Source organism: Heterocephalus glaber, unplaced genomic scaffold (assembly GCF_053883595.1).
Source record: "Heterocephalus glaber isolate CG9 unplaced genomic scaffold, H.glaber_assembly_v1.0 deba00000071, whole genome shotgun sequence".
In the NCBI taxonomy this organism is placed as follows: domain Eukaryota; kingdom Metazoa; phylum Chordata; class Mammalia; order Rodentia; family Bathyergidae; genus Heterocephalus; species Heterocephalus glaber.
The window spans coordinates 16792998-16809613 of record NW_028258137.1 but is presented as its reverse complement, the minus strand read 5'-3'; the positions used below and the strand labels follow the sequence as shown (position 1 = coordinate 16809613).

Genomic DNA, 16616 nt, shown 5'->3' with positions numbered 1-16616 from the left:
AGAGATGGCAGTGTTACAGAAACCAAGTACTTTTTTTTTTTTTAACCTGAAGCATATATCTTAAATTTGTGTGCCTCAGAGACTAACTTCTCAGCGCCTTTTGAATTTCTCAAAGACAAGAACTGTGTTTTGCACCGGGGTTTAGCTCAGTGGTTCCACCACCTGCCTCCCAAGTGCAAGGTCCCGAGTTCAATCCCTGGTACCAAAAAAAAAAGAACTGTGTTTTTCATCTTAATTTATTATCTCCAGCTCTCAACATGGGCTTATTGAATGACTTGAGTGAATTAGTCTTTCTTCTTTTGAATCCCAGGGTTTTGGGGTAGCAGCAAAGTCTACACAAGACTGTAGGAAAGTAGACCCCATGGCGATTGTGGTATTTCATCAAGCAGACGTTGGGGAATACATACGGCATGAAGAGACATTGACTTAAAATGAAGTCGTGAAGAATTTTAACAGCAGTGTGGAAGGGCCTAGCTTTGTTTCCTGTGTCTGTGCAGATGCTTCCATCATGTGGAATTTTGTCAACACTGTGACCTCTACAAGGACTTCTTAGTTTAATATTCTGTCACTAAAAAGTGCAGGCTGGATTCTTACTATACAGAAATGCCTCAGAAGTGGTTTCAAATCTTTGTGTTTGTGACTAAATAGAATACTCTTACTCTATATTTGAATCATTTTTACATTTTGAATCAGAGGACTTCTTGTTCTGAATGATAGGTTCTAAATCATTGGAACTGAGGACAAGACTAGCTTATCATTGTTATCTGTGATAACATCTTGTTTTGTAGGGTCATGATAACATAGTGGATTTTCTTTTTTGTAAATATCATAAAAGATATTAGACTATAAGAATAGTACTCCATGTCTCAGATTTAACAAGTGGAATTTGGCTGAATTAGTAAGTTCCATTTATTCAGCTGTTTTTCCATACAGTAAGTGCTGTATGTGTGGGAAAAACACTTGCATTCAAACCCTAATTCTTCCACCTCCCAGCTCCATGGCCTTGGAAGAGTCTTTCAACTTTAATAAGTGTTTTCTTTTTCTGTTAAAAAAAAAAAAACAACCTTTAACCATCAGCGTAGGGAAGTGGTTTTTAGGATCAGAAATCATGATTGTAAAGCATCTACTACAATGCCTAGCAAATGTAGGTGTTGAATAAATGGTAAAAGCTAGTTTTATATTACATATTTCTATTACTAAGCATAGGATCTTAGTGTAACATGATTATATTGTCTTGTTTCTTACATGATGTTTTTTATGGTCTTTTTTCGTGGATGGGATGATCCCAGGCTGAAGCGTTCTTTTCATCACTTTGATTTCATAAAACATGACTTATGAACCCCTCTTTACCTTACAAGACTGAACCAAAAGCACTAGAGACCATGAAATTATAATTCAGCTCCTTCATCCTTTCCCATACTTCCCTAAGTTATTTTAGAATTTATAAAACATTTTTAAAAGATATTTCACTGCCAGAAGTTTTTCAAACTACCTGTATTATAAAACAAAACAATTTCTTAGATATATACTATATATTATTTTTAATTCAAAAGTTTACATCTTTAAAAATAAAATATTTTCAGCTACAAAAAGGCATTCTGCTAGCTCTTGTTATTCTCAGCAAGCAAATTTAATGTTGCCCCACCTTTTTCAATTTTCCGTCCCAGGGCTTTCTGTTATCCCGTAAGTGGAATCATTGAATGCTAAGGGACTATTGTACAATAAATGGTATTTTAATCTTATGTTTTTAACACATTTACAATGGGGCAGTAATTTGTATGTCTTGCTGCCGGGCCTCTCTACCACTAGTGGATCAAGCCAGCAGGAATGTGTTAATGCAGTCTTTAGATATAGCCAATCTCAGAACTTTTACATTTTTATGACTTTTATTGCCATTTTACCATTGTTGATAAGCACAGTAAATTTAATTTTTTCTATTTTTGTGAAGTTGAGTTAACCAAAGCTTTGACAAAGCTGCTATTCCAGCAGAAAAGCCCAGATGCTATAGTCAGCTTAGCATCTTGGCTTTTTTGTGTCAGTTGTGGTTGGAACATTGAAGAGACGCTTTAAGAAATACAGCTGCAAGATCCCAGAAAGAACAATAACAAGGCTCTGGGCTGTTGACCACCAGTTCACATAGTTATAATTTGATAGAAGAAGGAAAAAGTCAGCCATCTTCTTCATCCGAGCAAAGTTGTAGAATCGCCACATGTGAAAGATATTGGCCTGCACCCTTCGTGAACTCTCCTGTGGAAGAGAAAATAAAGGTGTCCCACCCACATCTGTCCTCATCTGAGTGCTCAGCAACACTAACCTACATTTAATACTATTGCAGTTTTTGAAAGAATATTTTGGCTGGTGATGTAGCTCAGTGGTAGAGTACTTGCCTAGCTTGTGCAAGGCCCTGGATTTAGTCCCTAGCACAGCCAAAATAACCTCTGCTTTACAAATGCTAAGCAAGTACTCTACTACTAAGATATGTTCCTAGCCCCAAAAGTGATGTGTTCTTTTCTTGGTACTGGGGATTGAACCACCCAGGGCCTTGCATATATTCACCAAATGCTCTACCAATGAACTACACCCTCAGCCCTTATTTACTTTTTTATTTTGAGACAGGTCTCACTAAGTTGCCCAGGCTGGCCTCGAACTTGGCTCCTTCTGAGGCTCCACAGCCTCCCCAGTAGCTGGGATTACAACCATATGTCATAATGCCAAAAAGCCATGTGTTTTGTTTTGTTTTTAATAATGAAAAACTAGTGTTCAAACTGGAGAGCTCTTCCAGAAGATCCTAGGTTTAGACATGAATTCAGCACTTCATTACCCTTTACGTGATGCCTTCTGTCTGCGGACTTTTATTGTTTGTTTTTTTTTTTTGGTACCAGAGATCGAACTCAGGTCTTTGCGCTTGCAAGGCAAGCGGCAGAACCACTAAGCCAAATCCCTGGCCCAAGAGCCAAATAGTAAATATCTTAGGTTTTGCAGGTTATACTGTCTCTTGCAGCTACCAAGATGTGACATTGTAGGACAAAAGCAGTCACAATGGATTGTCAGATGACCGTGGCTATGTTCCAGTAAAATTTGTTTATAAAACAGGCAGTGAGCTTTTGTGCACCAAGGAAAAAGTGAAAAGATATCCCACGGAATGGGAAAAGAATATCTGCAAATCACATATCTGGTGAGGGATTTATCCAGAACATATAAATAAAATAAGTCCACCATATCTTTGTTGTTTTTTTTTGGTCGGAGGATCAAACCCAGGGGAAGTCCTACACCACTGACCCAAATGCTAACCCCCCAGCCCAAAAACCCAATTTTGAAATGGCCAAAGAATTTCAGCAGACATTCCCCCAAAATAAAAATATACAAATGGTCAATAAGTACATGAAAAGATGGTTACCATTAATTGTTAGAGAAATGTAACTCACACCATAAAATAACACTTCATACGCACTAGGATGCCTGTAATCAAGTATCACAGTGTGGAGTGATTTGAACCCTCATACACTGCTGATGAGAGTGTGAAATGGTTTAACCACTGTGGAAAACAGTCTGGCAGCTCCTCACAAAGTCAAACAGTTAACAAGTGACCCAGCGATTCCACTTTTAGGAATACAGAAACAAAAACATTAACACAAGAGCTTGTATACAGTTATTCACTGTAGCCTTGTGATAAGTACTATGGAAACAACCCTATGTTGTGGAAATAACAAAAAATGGAAATAGCCCAATGTCTATCAGCTGATGAGTAGATATATAGAATGTATGTTCATACAGTAGAATATTTTTCAGCCAAAAAAGGAATAAAATACTAAAACTTGGATAAACCTTAAAAACATACTAAGTGGAAAATACTAATTACAAAAGGCCACATGTATGATTTAATCTAAAATGTATAGAACAGATCTATAGAAACAAATAGTGATTGTCAAGGCTGGAGGATCATGGGGGAATAGAGAATGACTAGTGGGTACAGGGTTTCTTTTGAGGGTGATAAAATTACTCTGGATTTGGCCAGGGATTTAGCTCAATGGTGCTGCTGCCTCCCTTGCAAGTGCAAGGTCCCAAATTCAATCCCTGGTACCAAAAAAAAAAAATTTACTCTGGATTAGATGCTGGAAATGGCTGTATAGCCATGTGAGTATAGTAAAAACCATTGAATTATACACTTGAAGGTAGTAAATTGTATGGTATATGAATTATATCTCAAAAAAAAATAGGCAGTAGGCTAGATTTGGCCTGTGAGCTGAAATTTTCTGGATCATGATATGAAATAGGACAAATTCAAAGACCTTCAAGTCTTAAAAATTTATGAAAGGATGCTGGCTTGGTGGCATACACCTGTAATCCCAGCGCTCTGGAGGCTGAGGCAGGATCACAGTGAGTTCAAAGCCAGCCTGAAATACATAGTAAGATCCTGTCTCAAAAAAAAAATTAGGGTTGGGGTTTTAGTTCAGTGGTTCCACCACTTGCCTTGCAAGCAAAAGGACCCAAGTTTGATCCCCAGTACAAAAAAAAAAAAAATTTAATGAAAGGATTCAAATTCCCTTGCCTGTTTGGATTTTATCCATATGAGCTCTCAAAGGATATTGCTCCCATAATTTTTAATCTTTTTTTTGGTACCTGAGATTGAATTTGGGTCCTTGCACTTGCAGGGCAGGCAGTGGAACCACTGAGCTAAATGCCCAGCAATCTTTTTTTAAATTTTTATTAGGACAATACATGTTTATAGAACATAATGATTACATTCACGGTAGCGACTGGTACCTGTACATAACAATTTCAGTTCTTTTTTTCCCCTTCCCCTTAATTTTTAATCTTTTATCCAAATTAAAATTAATTCCCATGGATGTGTCTCTCCCACAAAACATTACCTCAATTGCATCTAGGGTATCATTCAGCTGTTTTCTTTGATTCTCTTTGTAGTCTATCTCAGGCCCCTCGTAGAAGACTCCAAAGTTGAGGTAGACTTGCAGAGAACTAAAGTGATTTTGCTGGTTTCTTAAACAAAGCTGGTAGTAACCTGTAGGAACTCTTAGATTATTAGTGAATCTTTGGTCTCCCACCTTTTTTTTTATTTTCTGGAGACAGCACAGAACTAAAGCTACTGATATTAGTAATTTTTTGTTTTTTTGAGACAGTGTCTTGCTATGTAGTCCAGGCTGGCTTTGAACTCACTAGCCCCAGGCTGGCCTCGAACTCGTGATGATCCTTCTGCCTCAGCCTCCAGTGTGTTTTGGGATCAGAGGTGTGTGCCACCACGCCCAGCTCTCCCACCCTATTTTAAGGCTTTCCCAAAGATAACTCTTCCCCAGTTTTTTTCTGGGGGAGTTGGGGTTGAGACAGAGTCTCACTACGAAGTATAGGTTATCCTTGAACTCAGTGTGTAGCCCATGTTGGCCTTGAACTCAAAATCCTGCCTCGGCCTCCAGAGTACTGGGATTACAAGTATGCACCACCACATCTGGCTCCCAGCTTTAACATTGCTATTACAGGGCCGGGGATTTAGCTCTGGTTTTGCAGCCTACTGCGCAAGCTCAAGGACCTGAGTTCAATCCCCAGTACCAAAACAAAACAAAACAAAATTGCTATTACAGCTCCTTTTTACTTAGGAAGTACAAAGATCCTTCTTTAACATGGAGGACACTGATTTTACCTGAAACTTATTTTAATAAATATTACCAATAGGGCCGGGGATTTAGCTCAGTGGTTCCGCCACCTGCCTCGCAGGCGCAAGGTCCCGAGTTCGATCCCTGGTACCAAAAAATAAATAAATATTACCAGTAGAGCCAGGCTCATGCCTGTAATCCCAGAACTTTGGGAGGCTGAGGCAGGAGGACTGCTGCTAGTTCAAAGCCAGCCTGAACTACATAGCAAGACACTGTCTCAAAAAAAAAAAATTACTGATATCAGTAGCTTTACTTCTGTGCTGGGTAGAAAACTCTTTACTCTCCCTTCCAATCTGTTATACCTGTCCCTTGCTAAGGCTGTCCTACTCAACAGATTTGAGTGGAAAATAAGAGGGATAGAATTTGCCTGCTCCTTGTACATTAGAACTGGGGACAGTGTGTGTGTGTGTGTGTGTGTGTGTGTGTGTGTGTGTGTGTGTGTGTGTGTGTGTGTGTGTGTGTGTGTGTTATTGAGGATTGAACCCAAGGACTGCTGAGCTACAGCCACAGCCCTTTTTATTATTTGAAGACAGGATCTCCTAAATTTCTTGGTCTGACCTCACACATGTGGTCCTTCTGCCTCAGCCTGACAGCTGGGATTACAGGTGTTTGCCATTGCACTCAGATGTGGACACCATCTTGAACTTGAAACTGGGGTGGGAGTGGGGATGCACTGTGAATGAAAGAAACTGCCCTCTTGGAATAACTGCCTGCAAAGCAGCCTGTCCAGTAATTCATGGTTTGGGGCTCCTATTTGTGATATTTTAGGCTGGAATCATCTTCCTTTGTGTGTATGCTTGTGGGGAATGGGGGTTAGAGCAGTGTAGCAGTTATTAAAAGTTAAAATGGGGCTGGGGATTTAGCTCAGTGATTTCACCACCTGCCTCGAAAGCACAAGGACCTGATTTCGATCCCCGGTACCAAAAAAAAAAAGTTAAAATGATTGGAAGGCACTACTGGCTGGTGGAGGCCAAAGATGCCAAACATCCATTAATTCTGAACAGACATCCTGCACTACCCAGTGAAGGATTGTCTAATGCTTCTGCCGAGAACATCTGTCTTTGTAAAGAGGGCAGCTCTGACGGGTGCTGTCCTAAGTGGGACAGGCTTTATCTGACTGGGAATTTTCAAGCTGAAGAAGGGCCTTGCTGTGGAGTGTATGTTTTTTTTTTTGGTACTAGGGATCAAACTCGGATCCTTGCGCTTGCGCAGCAGGCGGTGAAACCACTGAGCTAAATTCCCAGCCCGAGTGTATGTTTTTTACAAGGCTATGCATTTCCTTTTGTCCTGAATCTGCTTTAGTAACTGGCGTAAGTATTCTGATGACTGGAAAGAAATGCTGCCCTGTAAGTTTATTTGGAATTCTGCATTAGAGATTGGTCTCTGTTGTACTCACTTTTCTAGAGTCTGATCAGTTGGAGATGAGATAAAATTGAGCCTCTGGACCCTGGAGTTACAATAGTCACCTCCAGACCCTCCCCTCAAACTGCTCCTATTGGGCTACTGCTTCAGGCTCTTCAGTGCTGTCCAGCAACACTGGGTTTGGGTGCTGAAATTTCCTTCCATTTCACCATCTCTATGATAGTACTTCATTATGTCTCCTATTTCACAAAAACCTGATTATTACATTAGTTACGGGGATGAAAACAGACCTGTCTCTTGGGTGGAGAAGTTAATCTGGCCCCGAACATCCTGGGAGGTTTCTATGAGGAAACCCTGTGGAGTATGTGCTGTGGCAGCAACATGCCGGTTGTGTGACATCCCAAGTATCCGCTGAACCTGCCAAGACACATTAAGGAGGGCAGAAAGCCCTGCTACATCACTAAGAAGTCAGCTAGGTTATAAGATTGATACCCCATACTTCTCAGCAGAGTTCTCAGTATGGAATAGTACTATTCACCCATCCCTCTTCCGGGGAGTTTGGAATTGAGGAGGCTTTTAACTTAGGACACTAACAGCATTGTGGGTAAGCCAAATCAATGCTCAGTATTCTGCAATGTCAGATTCAGTACAAAAGGAAAAAAAAAAAAAAAAATCACCCAAAATGACAAGAGCTCTGCTGAGGAGGAACACGTCTGATCAGAGCTGGTATGATCACTTGGCTGAACTTGCTTGGTTGTTGACCTTTCTGGTGGCGAATTCTCAGATTTGGGCATTTACTTACTTGGCAGCCCTCATTTATTTAATTTATTTTTTTTGGTACCGGGGATCGAGCTCGGGACCTTGTGCTTGTGAGGCAGGCGGCAGCATCACTGAGCTAAATCTCTGGCCCAGCCCTCATTTATTAATAGGCACTCTGTGGACATTTGTCTCTAAGCTGGATCTTGATAAACCCAAGCTACAGTGAGCTGCCTAGTAGCTACTGTGCTGATAAAATTCAGAGATAAGAAAAAGCTCTCTTAAAATAAATTTGAAGTTATAGTGGAGTGGAGTAAAACCAATTTAGTCTATTACTATGTAAACAAAAACTGGAAAGTTAGCAGGTTTCTAAGATAAAGTTAACAAAGGAAAGGAACAGCTTCTGAGTCACCATCCTTGAGCAGTATGGTTTAATAAAATTACTTCACCTATGGACAGAAAACTTAAACACTTATCTTCCTAAAGGAAATACTGTAGGTTTGTCTGGATGCACAGAAAAACCTTGTGTCAGAGCGTCTCTCCAGTGTGCCAGAATTACCTCTAAAGACGGGAGAACAGATGTGGCTCCCCCACCATCCATGAAAACAGCTTTCATACAATCTGTGTGTTCATCTTCAAAGTTCTTATGATTTTTTATGAATTTGTACTGTGCCTATATTTTTAAAAAATATTTTAAAAGTGTTATCCTTTCTCTTCACCCCAAACCCAAGTAATTGTCATGGTTACCACTCCAGGGAGAGGTACCGTTCGTCCCGTGGCTTTGAGCGGATGTCTGTAGGACCCAGTTTGAGAGGCCAGGCCATATGTTGGAGATTCTGTTGTTAATTTTCTTGAAGCTATAGGTCCACACTTCATTCAGAGGTGGGAATCACAGCATAACAATCAGACCTTGGTTTTGTCTAAACCTGAGTAACTTTACAAAAGGAAAAAAAAAAATCCCCCAGTATGAATCTGCATACCTCATAGCTGAAAAAGAAGTATCCATTTTGGTGGGCAAATTGCCAAAAGCATTCTATGCCCCCTGGAAGGATCATGATGGCGAAATCATGGCGATCAGCCTCACGGAAGAGTGGCTGGTTCCCAGAGCCACTTAAAGGTTCTCTGTTCTGGCTCCTAGCAGATGTCACTAGATTCAGAACCACCAGCCCAGCCCCAAGGAGTAAAGGGGACATGCTGCTTTCAGTAGCCTCCTCTGCAAATGAACTACTTGCAGGCTCAGGGAAATTAAGTAGTTTAGACAACTGCTGGGCTAATCATTAACTCTGCAAATCACATTAGCCCAATTCAGGGCCATGCATAGATATTCCATAATAGAACTGCCATGGGACCTATGCCCAGCTAACAGGAAATTTTTGCTTTTACCTCAAAAACTCAATAATTTACCATACCTGTAATCCCAGCTCTCTGGGAGGCTGAGGCAGGAGGATTACCATTTCAAGCCCAGTCCAAGCAATTTAACAAACCCTGTCTTAAAATTTTAAAATATTAGGGCTGGGGATTTAGCCCAGTGGTTATGTCTCCTGCCTTGCAGGCGCAAGGACCTGAGTTCGATCCCTAGTACCCAAAAAAAAAAAAAAAAATTTAAAATATTAAAAAAGGGAATGAGGGCCAGGGATTTAGCGCAGTGGTTCTGGTGCCTGCCTTACAAGTGCGAGTTCCTGAGTTCAATCCCCGGTACCCCCCAAAAAAGGTGGGAGATGTAGCTGTGTACACAAAACAAGAAAACTAAAAAACTCAGTGGCTTACCAAACTTATTCCATGAGTGCTCAAAGATAGAGTCTACTAATTAAGAAGAGAGATCTACATTCATTCTTGAGATTCTACTATTTTTCAGTTCTTCCTTCTGGGGGGCTAAATTGGGTAAATTCATTTATAGCCATCTGAATATACTAAACAAAAGTTGGCTGGGGAAATTTTTCTCATATCAAATTGATAGGTAATACCTGTCCCTATAAAGTTCCTAGGGCAACACCTATTTCAATAGATTTCTGCCCAGTTTGGCTTAGAGCAAACCACAGCATATAACTATTGCACAAAGTTTAAAGGCCCCCTCCACTGACTGCCCTCCTGGTTTCTGCCAAGTTCTACCTAATACATTCATCTAAAGCTATCCATAAAAATAAATGTAAAAAGGGACCTGGGATTTAGCTCAGTGGTTCCGCTGCCTGCCTCGCAAGTGCAAGGTCCTGAGTTTGATCCCCGGTACCAAAATAAATAAATAATTTTTTTTAAAAAGCTATGCAAAACCTGTTCAAGATACTGTCAAACCCTCAGGGTTTCTTTCTTTTATTCAGCACCCACAGAGGGGAATAAAAGGCATCTAAAACCCACTTGAAGACTTATTATATTGTTCAAACCCTCAATCTGTCTTCTTTCATGACATCAACGCCCACTGACTGTGGCAGGCACAGAGTTAAGAAGTCTACCTGCATCTTACATCTTACTTTATTCTCACTACAGCACTACAAGGGAGGTAATGTGATCTACTGTGTCAGAGGTGAGGACAGTTAACATTCACACTAAAGTGACTTACTCATAGTCCCACAAGCAGTCGACAGGGCTAGTGTCCTGTTATTTTTTAATTTTTATGTAGTAGTGGGGATTGAACCCATGGCTTTCACATTGAGCTACATCCTCAGACCTTTACTTTTTTGAGACAAGGTCTCACTATGTAGTTCAGGCTAGGCCTCGAGCTATGTATATAGCCCAGGCCAGCCTCGAACTCAGTGATCCTCCTGCCTCAGCCTCTCGATCACTGCGACTACAGGCATATGCCACCACACCCAGTACCTCAGACCTCTCGAGGCAGGGTTTTACTTATTTTCCCAGGCTGAGCTTGATCTTGTCATCATCCTGCCTCAGCTTCCCAGTGTGCTGGGATTACAGGCATTAATCCCATGCCCAGCCTGGGGTCTCACAGTCTTAACCTCCAGGACTATCAGTCTCCAAGTCCTAATGTCTAAACATTTTTATTTCAGTCTTTTAAAAACAAAAACAAAAAACATGGTCTCACTATATAATTCAGGGTGGCCTTGAACTCACTATGTAGCCCAAACTGGCCTCAAACTGAAGGCAATCCTTCTGCCTCAACTTCCTGAGTGCTGAGATTACAGGTGTGCAACACCATGGTCAATCCTCCTGCATCAGCTACCACACCCAGCTTATTTCAGTCAGTCTTAGAAAAGAAAAACAAACAAAAAACTGCATTAGTACAGTGGACCTTTGACTTACAAACTCATTTCGTTCTTGAGGGCTGGTTGTAACTCAAGTTGGTCAATTGAAGGCTCAGGCTCCTCTACACACGTTCAGAGTCTCTATCCTGTACACAGGTAGATCTCAGTGTCCTTAGAGAGATGCTGGCCCAGGATTTCTCAATTAACCCCACACAGGCAAGGATGTTGTCATGTTCCTTCTAGAACTCTTTAAGGGTTAAATCTGTATCTGAGACCATCTGGAAGCACAGGCAGCTGGGATTTGGATTGTAAACTCAAGACTTTGTTTGTAAGTTAAAACTAAAATTCCAGCTGTAACCCAAATTGTTCATATGTCAGGCTGGTCATAACTCAAGGGTCCACTTGTTATCTTCTAATCAAGAAATGCTTCAAAATTCATTGCATCAACTCCAAGTATCACAACTAATAAGCAGAAAACAGACTTTTAAAAGTGTGTTTCAGTTCCAGCCAAGGACAGGTGGCACACCAGCACTTTGCAGGTTTGGTGGCCCTGCAGCCGTCTTCCTGAATGAATGCAGGAGAGCCTGGGACCTCTTGATACACTATGACACAGGACTTCCCACTTGAGCCCACTGCCACTGCAGTGCAGACACCACTCAGGAGCAACTGCTTCAGCTAATCAGTTCATGAGAAGTTTTACCATTCTACAGAAACCAAAAGATAGTTCTATGTACACATTTTTTTTTCCTATGTACACATTTCAGTAACACTGGAATAAAAACACCGAAGTTATGTGGAAAAAATGTTAATAGACCTATGCACTGTCAAGTCTGGCAAACACTGATAGGATATTTTGCTTCCCTTGATGTATCAGTTTCCCTCTTCCACCTTGAGAAAACCAATGAACGGTGTGAGCTGAGGGGAGGACAGCATCTGGACTCAAGTCTTATTGGGAAGGAGACCACAGCCAGCTACAAGCAGAAGGCAGCTGGACTGAGAGAAGGCCAAGTTCTCACCTTCCCCCTGGGACTTCTTGGGGATGACTGATAGAGAAACAGTATCAAACCTCAAAACTCGGTAGATAATAAAGCTGTGCAAAGTTTCCAACTTGTAACTAAAGGATACATTTTAAAGCTTTAGCATCTTTAAGCCTTGTCTTTTACTCACTCAAAAGAGAAAGTAATTCTTTTGTCCCCAGAGAAAGGTGGTTATATAAGGAAGTGGACAAACTAAGAGGAAATTTCCGTATTTGTTTAACAAGGCTTCCAAGGATTAGAATATCCAGTACAGTTTAATGGTGGTTTCTTGATCGACATAGTTCAGCAGTTTAACATTTTGCCACCTCCATCTGTGAAAACGTGCTATGCTGCAACTCAACAGGTACTTACATTTGAGAGAAGCAAGACTTTAATGAAGAATGCTACAAGTATGGACAATAATTAGTTCTCATATTTAAAAAAAAAGATTACAGAAAACACTTTACTGAAATTTTCTGCTAAAAAGACAGTCTTTAAGGATGTCTGAGACAGCAAGCACAACACAGTACAAAAGGAGAAGGGAATGTTGAATTCCAGTGCAAGACACTAACACAGCACGATCAGGGAATCAGGTGGAAGCAACCATTTCACAAAGAATGGAATTAGGCATTGATATTCAATCAGGATTTTTTTTAAGCTTTAGAAGTCCAGCATAAGGAAGAAAACCAAGAAAGGAGTTAGGGCCCTGGGTTGGGATGGGGGCTAAGCTTATCTACAATCACCATTTTACCAAAAAACACGCTGGTTCAACCACATGAGAAGTGGAGGTTAAACCTGCCCATGTACTCAGCACATATTAAGGGCAAATGCCAAGGCAGTCAGGTCTAGGGTTGACGTCACAAGTGGGTAAACACTTTAAAAGGAATCTGATTCCACAGAGACTGTTCTCTCAACTTGGGCTCATAATAGATGAGTTCCTTTGCATTTGTGTCAGAAGGCCAGAACTTTACCAGGACCAAGTTCACTCCAGATAATGCTCATGATGCTGGTTTTAACAGGTTATGGAGTAAAAAGTGGCTCCTAATAGACTCCACCATTTCTTAGGAGAAGGTTCTATAGATTATTGAAGATTTAAATTTAAGCAAATCACTAAAGGAGGGAAACACTAATGATATTCTGGCACTGTACAAGCCATGTGCCTGTCATCTCTGCCAAGGACATGGGGTTGGCTTTGCTTTGCTTCTTAGCTCCATGATCTCCAACAATGAAGTGGACCTGGGAGCTCTCCCACACTGAAGGAGACTGCCCCAAATATTCATCCCATCTTAGCTTCTGAAACAGCAGACTCTCAGGGACTATTGTTAGGAACCATGCTCCTGTGAATTCTGTTGAAATGAAAGCCTGTTTCAGTTCATGCCAAGTTTTTTCATGGTCCGCCAGCGATCCTTAATCATCACAGCTGTTCGGTTAACAAATGGGTAATTTTTAGAAATGGCAGCCCAGTTTCCTTCCCCATATTTCTGCACTCCGGCTTTGACCCATTCACTTTCTTCTACAGTCCATTTCTGTAAAAGAAAACCAAAAGGTTCATCAAAATCATCTCCATTCATATCCTCTCCAAAACAGTGAATCCTAGGAGAGGGCAGGGCCTGTAGAGGGGTAAAGGGCTTGTGCGAGGTCCTGGGTGGGATCCCCAGCACCCCCCAAAAAATTCTAGGAGAATAATCTGAATCTAAAAGGAGGCTTTATGGTTTAAAATATGGCATAGAGGGCCAGGGATTTAGCTCAGTGGCACCATTCCCTGGGACCAAAAAAAAAAAAAAGGCATAGGTAGTAAATAAACACTGTGGATCTGGACATTTTATAATTTTCAGTGTCCTGCCAACTCATTCTCAACTAATAATTTCTGTTCCAAATGTCAAATTTGGGTATGTTGTTTATGGTCCACAAAGTGTGTCAGTGCAATCCTCCTAGATTTCTTCTAGATAATTAATATTAACTTGATCTGTCAATAATCGTTTATTTTTTGAGACAAGTGTACCAACACAGCTGGCTTTTTTGTTTGTTTTTTTGTTTTAGGACAGAATCTCACTATGTAGTTCAGGCTGGCCTTGAACTCATGGCAATCCTCCTGCCTCAGCCGCCTGAGTGCTAGAACAGGTGTATGCTATTATACCATGTGTTGCCCAGCAACAATCCTTTTTTCAGTTATCTCAAGAAAGATTTTTACCAGTGCATAGGTAGTCTGTAACTATTTTACCTCTGTCTACCTATAAAACTCAGATCAGAAAAGAAAATTTAAAATTACCTGCTTCCTTGTTACACTGGCTGTACTGTCTTCACCAGCTGCTCCTGGAAAACATTAAAAATAGATTCATTTTAGTGTTTATCTTTCTCTGCACAAACTATAAGAAAATACAGTGTCCCAAAGGGAAAACCTGATTCAAATTTCACACACATTGAGAAGAATAAATACATCACTAAAGACATATTTATTTTTGTGCTCTGCAAACATCAATCATTTTATTCCATGAAAATTGTATAAAGCAAATACTTTACAAAACAGGCTTCCAGTGTAAAGTTATTGGTAGATTTTAGGCTCTTCAGTGAAATCATTATTTTCTAAAATTATTGAGGGATTGTTACTGTATAATACCATAATATATATGTGTGCATATGCTATGTATATGTATGTAATTTCAGATTTACAACAGCTTGCTGACCACTCTGAAATAATATGAATATACTGTTTTATGCTAAAAATGTCAAATCCTTCATCATTTTATATAAATACAATTTGGTTTAGTTCATAATCAAAACACCAGGGTAATATTTTTTTTTTTGGTACCAGGGATCGAACTCAGGTCCTTGCGCTCGGGAGGCAGGCGGCAGAACCACTGAGCAAATCCCCAGCCCCACCAGGGTAATATTTACTGCGTCTAATTACCATGGGTCACAGATATCTAATCAAGCTCCCTATCTTAGCCTATGGATGAGAAATGAGGTTTCCAAAAATAGCAAGATGATTTTTTAAAAAGGGCTACAGGAAGGTAAACAAGTGTAAAATATGGGCTACTGCAAGCAATGGGAGCCAGTTGAAAAGCCATAGGAGGCCATGATATGTAAACATGGAACGTGTTAGCCTGTTTCTGCAGCAGCTATCACAGGCCTAGCAATATGTCCTAATCAATGGAGGAGAATGGCTCTGGAAAAGGATTACTTACAGGGGCAGATTTTTTTTTTTTTTTGGTGGTGGTGGTAATGGGGATTGAACCCAGTGGCATTCTACCTCTGAGCTACATCCCCAACCCTTTTAATTCTTTTTATTTATTTATTTAGAGATAGGGTTTTGCTAAGTTCCCCAAGAGGGACTCAAACTTGAGATTCTCCTGCCTCAGCCTCTTAAATGCATATTATTTGGGGGGGGGAAGAAAACAATAAATTACGAAGTATTTCTTACAACAGTGGAAGCAGATTCTAAAGCTGACAAATTTGGACTACAATGGAAGTGGCTGTTTTCTAGAACTTTTATATCTTATTGTTTCAACATATTTAATGTCATTTTTATTGTTTTTCACTTCCTCCATTTTCCATTAATCTTAATATTGCCAACATTTCTGCCAATGAAGGTTATCTTTTAAGGACAAAACTTGTAAGACTGGAAGCCAGGTGTAGTGGTACACAAGCCTATAATCCTAGCACTTAGAAGGCTGAGGCAGGAAGATTGCCACAAGTTTGAGGCCACCCTGGGGTACATAGTGAGTTCAAGCCAGCCTGAAGTGCACAGTGAGACCCTATCTCAAAAAACCAAAAAAACAACAAAACTACAAAAAACCTTTTGGGATTGGAAAAGGATTACTGTTGCTATGTTACAAAAATCTTTAGAACCCTTTGAATGAAGATTTAGCATTTAGATATTTCCATTAGAATGCTGAACATATGGGAGAGAGTCTAATGCAAATGCTGAGGTTTGGTATTAATTATGGAAAAATAGTCTCAGAAAAAACATGCATGTATAGAAACTGGTAAGTTTTTTTTACTTATTCAAAAAAATGCAAGGAACACTATCTTTTCCAACTAATGGACAATAGGAGGGATATCAACTGTGATTAAATATTCTAGGATTACAACAAAACCAGGAACTTTAAACATTAAGTGCTAGGGCGGGGGATTTAGCTCAGTGGTTTCGCCGCCTGCTGCACAAGGGCAAGGACCCGAGTTCAATCCCTGGTACCAAAAAACCCCCCCAAAAATTAGGTGCTGTTTTGACAGCATAAACATCAATCCAAACCAGGGCAGGAACTTAACTACACTTTTTCTATTCGGAGACAGTTTCTGGAACATGAATGCATCTGTATACTTCAGTAAGCATCAGGAACCCAAGGAGAATATGCTGCTTACCCTGAACTTTAAACAGTTCGTCCTCTTCCATCCAAGTCTCTTTTTCTTCAACCCCATTAGAGCTGTTCCACTTGCCTTTGGATACTCTGAGGAGAGATCAATGAGGACAAGACATGAAATGAATTCATCCTAGTCACCCCATATTCTGACCTTGGCTGACTCACAGCCTTCATTCAAGGTTCACCTAACGAAACCCCAAAATCCACTGGGCTGGCCTAGCATCTCCACATGAACATCTCCCAGGCTGTAGGACCATCCCT

The 16616-nt window shown here is 40.4% G+C and overlaps 3 protein-coding genes across 6 annotated transcripts in view; 1 reads left to right on the top strand and 2 right to left on the bottom strand.

Annotated features, from left to right (window-relative positions):
- The window catches only part of Nip7 (nucleolar pre-rRNA processing protein NIP7), a 43701-nt gene that overhangs the window by 1243 nt on the left and 25842 nt on the right, over window positions 1–16616 (top strand). Inside the window, exon 5 of one of the 3 annotated variants that reach the window (XM_004842948.4) lies at window positions 11853–13780. The exons of 1 other annotated variant lie outside the window; for it this stretch is intronic. In XM_004842948.4, the coding sequence (XP_004843005.1) occupies window positions 11853–11897 (45 nt within the window). In that variant the 3' untranslated portion in view covers window positions 11898–13780. Of the gene's footprint in view, window positions 1–310; window positions 3221–11852; window positions 13781–16616 lie in introns of those variants that run through there. One more of the 3 variants, XM_004842947.4, reaches the window with a different exon arrangement.
- Tmed6 (transmembrane p24 trafficking protein 6) lies at window positions 1784–11854 on the bottom strand. Its single transcript, XM_004842950.3, has 4 exons — window positions 8765–11854; window positions 7319–7445; window positions 4872–5020; window positions 1784–2247 (listed from the first exon to the last, which is right to left on the bottom strand). Exons 1-4 carry the CDS (start codon window positions 8975–8977, stop codon window positions 2014–2016), a joined length of 723 nt encoding a protein of 240 aa, XP_004843007.1. The 5' UTR covers window positions 8978–11854; the 3' UTR covers window positions 1784–2013.
- Window positions 12251–16616, bottom strand: part of Terf2 (telomeric repeat binding factor 2) — a 28904-nt gene continuing 24538 nt past the window's right edge. For both annotated transcript variants that reach the window (XM_004842943.4, XM_087204991.1), the window contains exons 8-10: window positions 16357–16442; window positions 14264–14307; window positions 12251–13520 (exon numbers count right to left, since the gene is read on the bottom strand). In XM_004842943.4, the coding sequence (XP_004843000.2) occupies window positions 13362–13520; window positions 14264–14307; window positions 16357–16442 (289 nt within the window). In that variant the 3' untranslated portion in view covers window positions 12251–13361. The remainder of the gene's footprint in view (window positions 13521–14263; window positions 14308–16356; window positions 16443–16616) is intronic.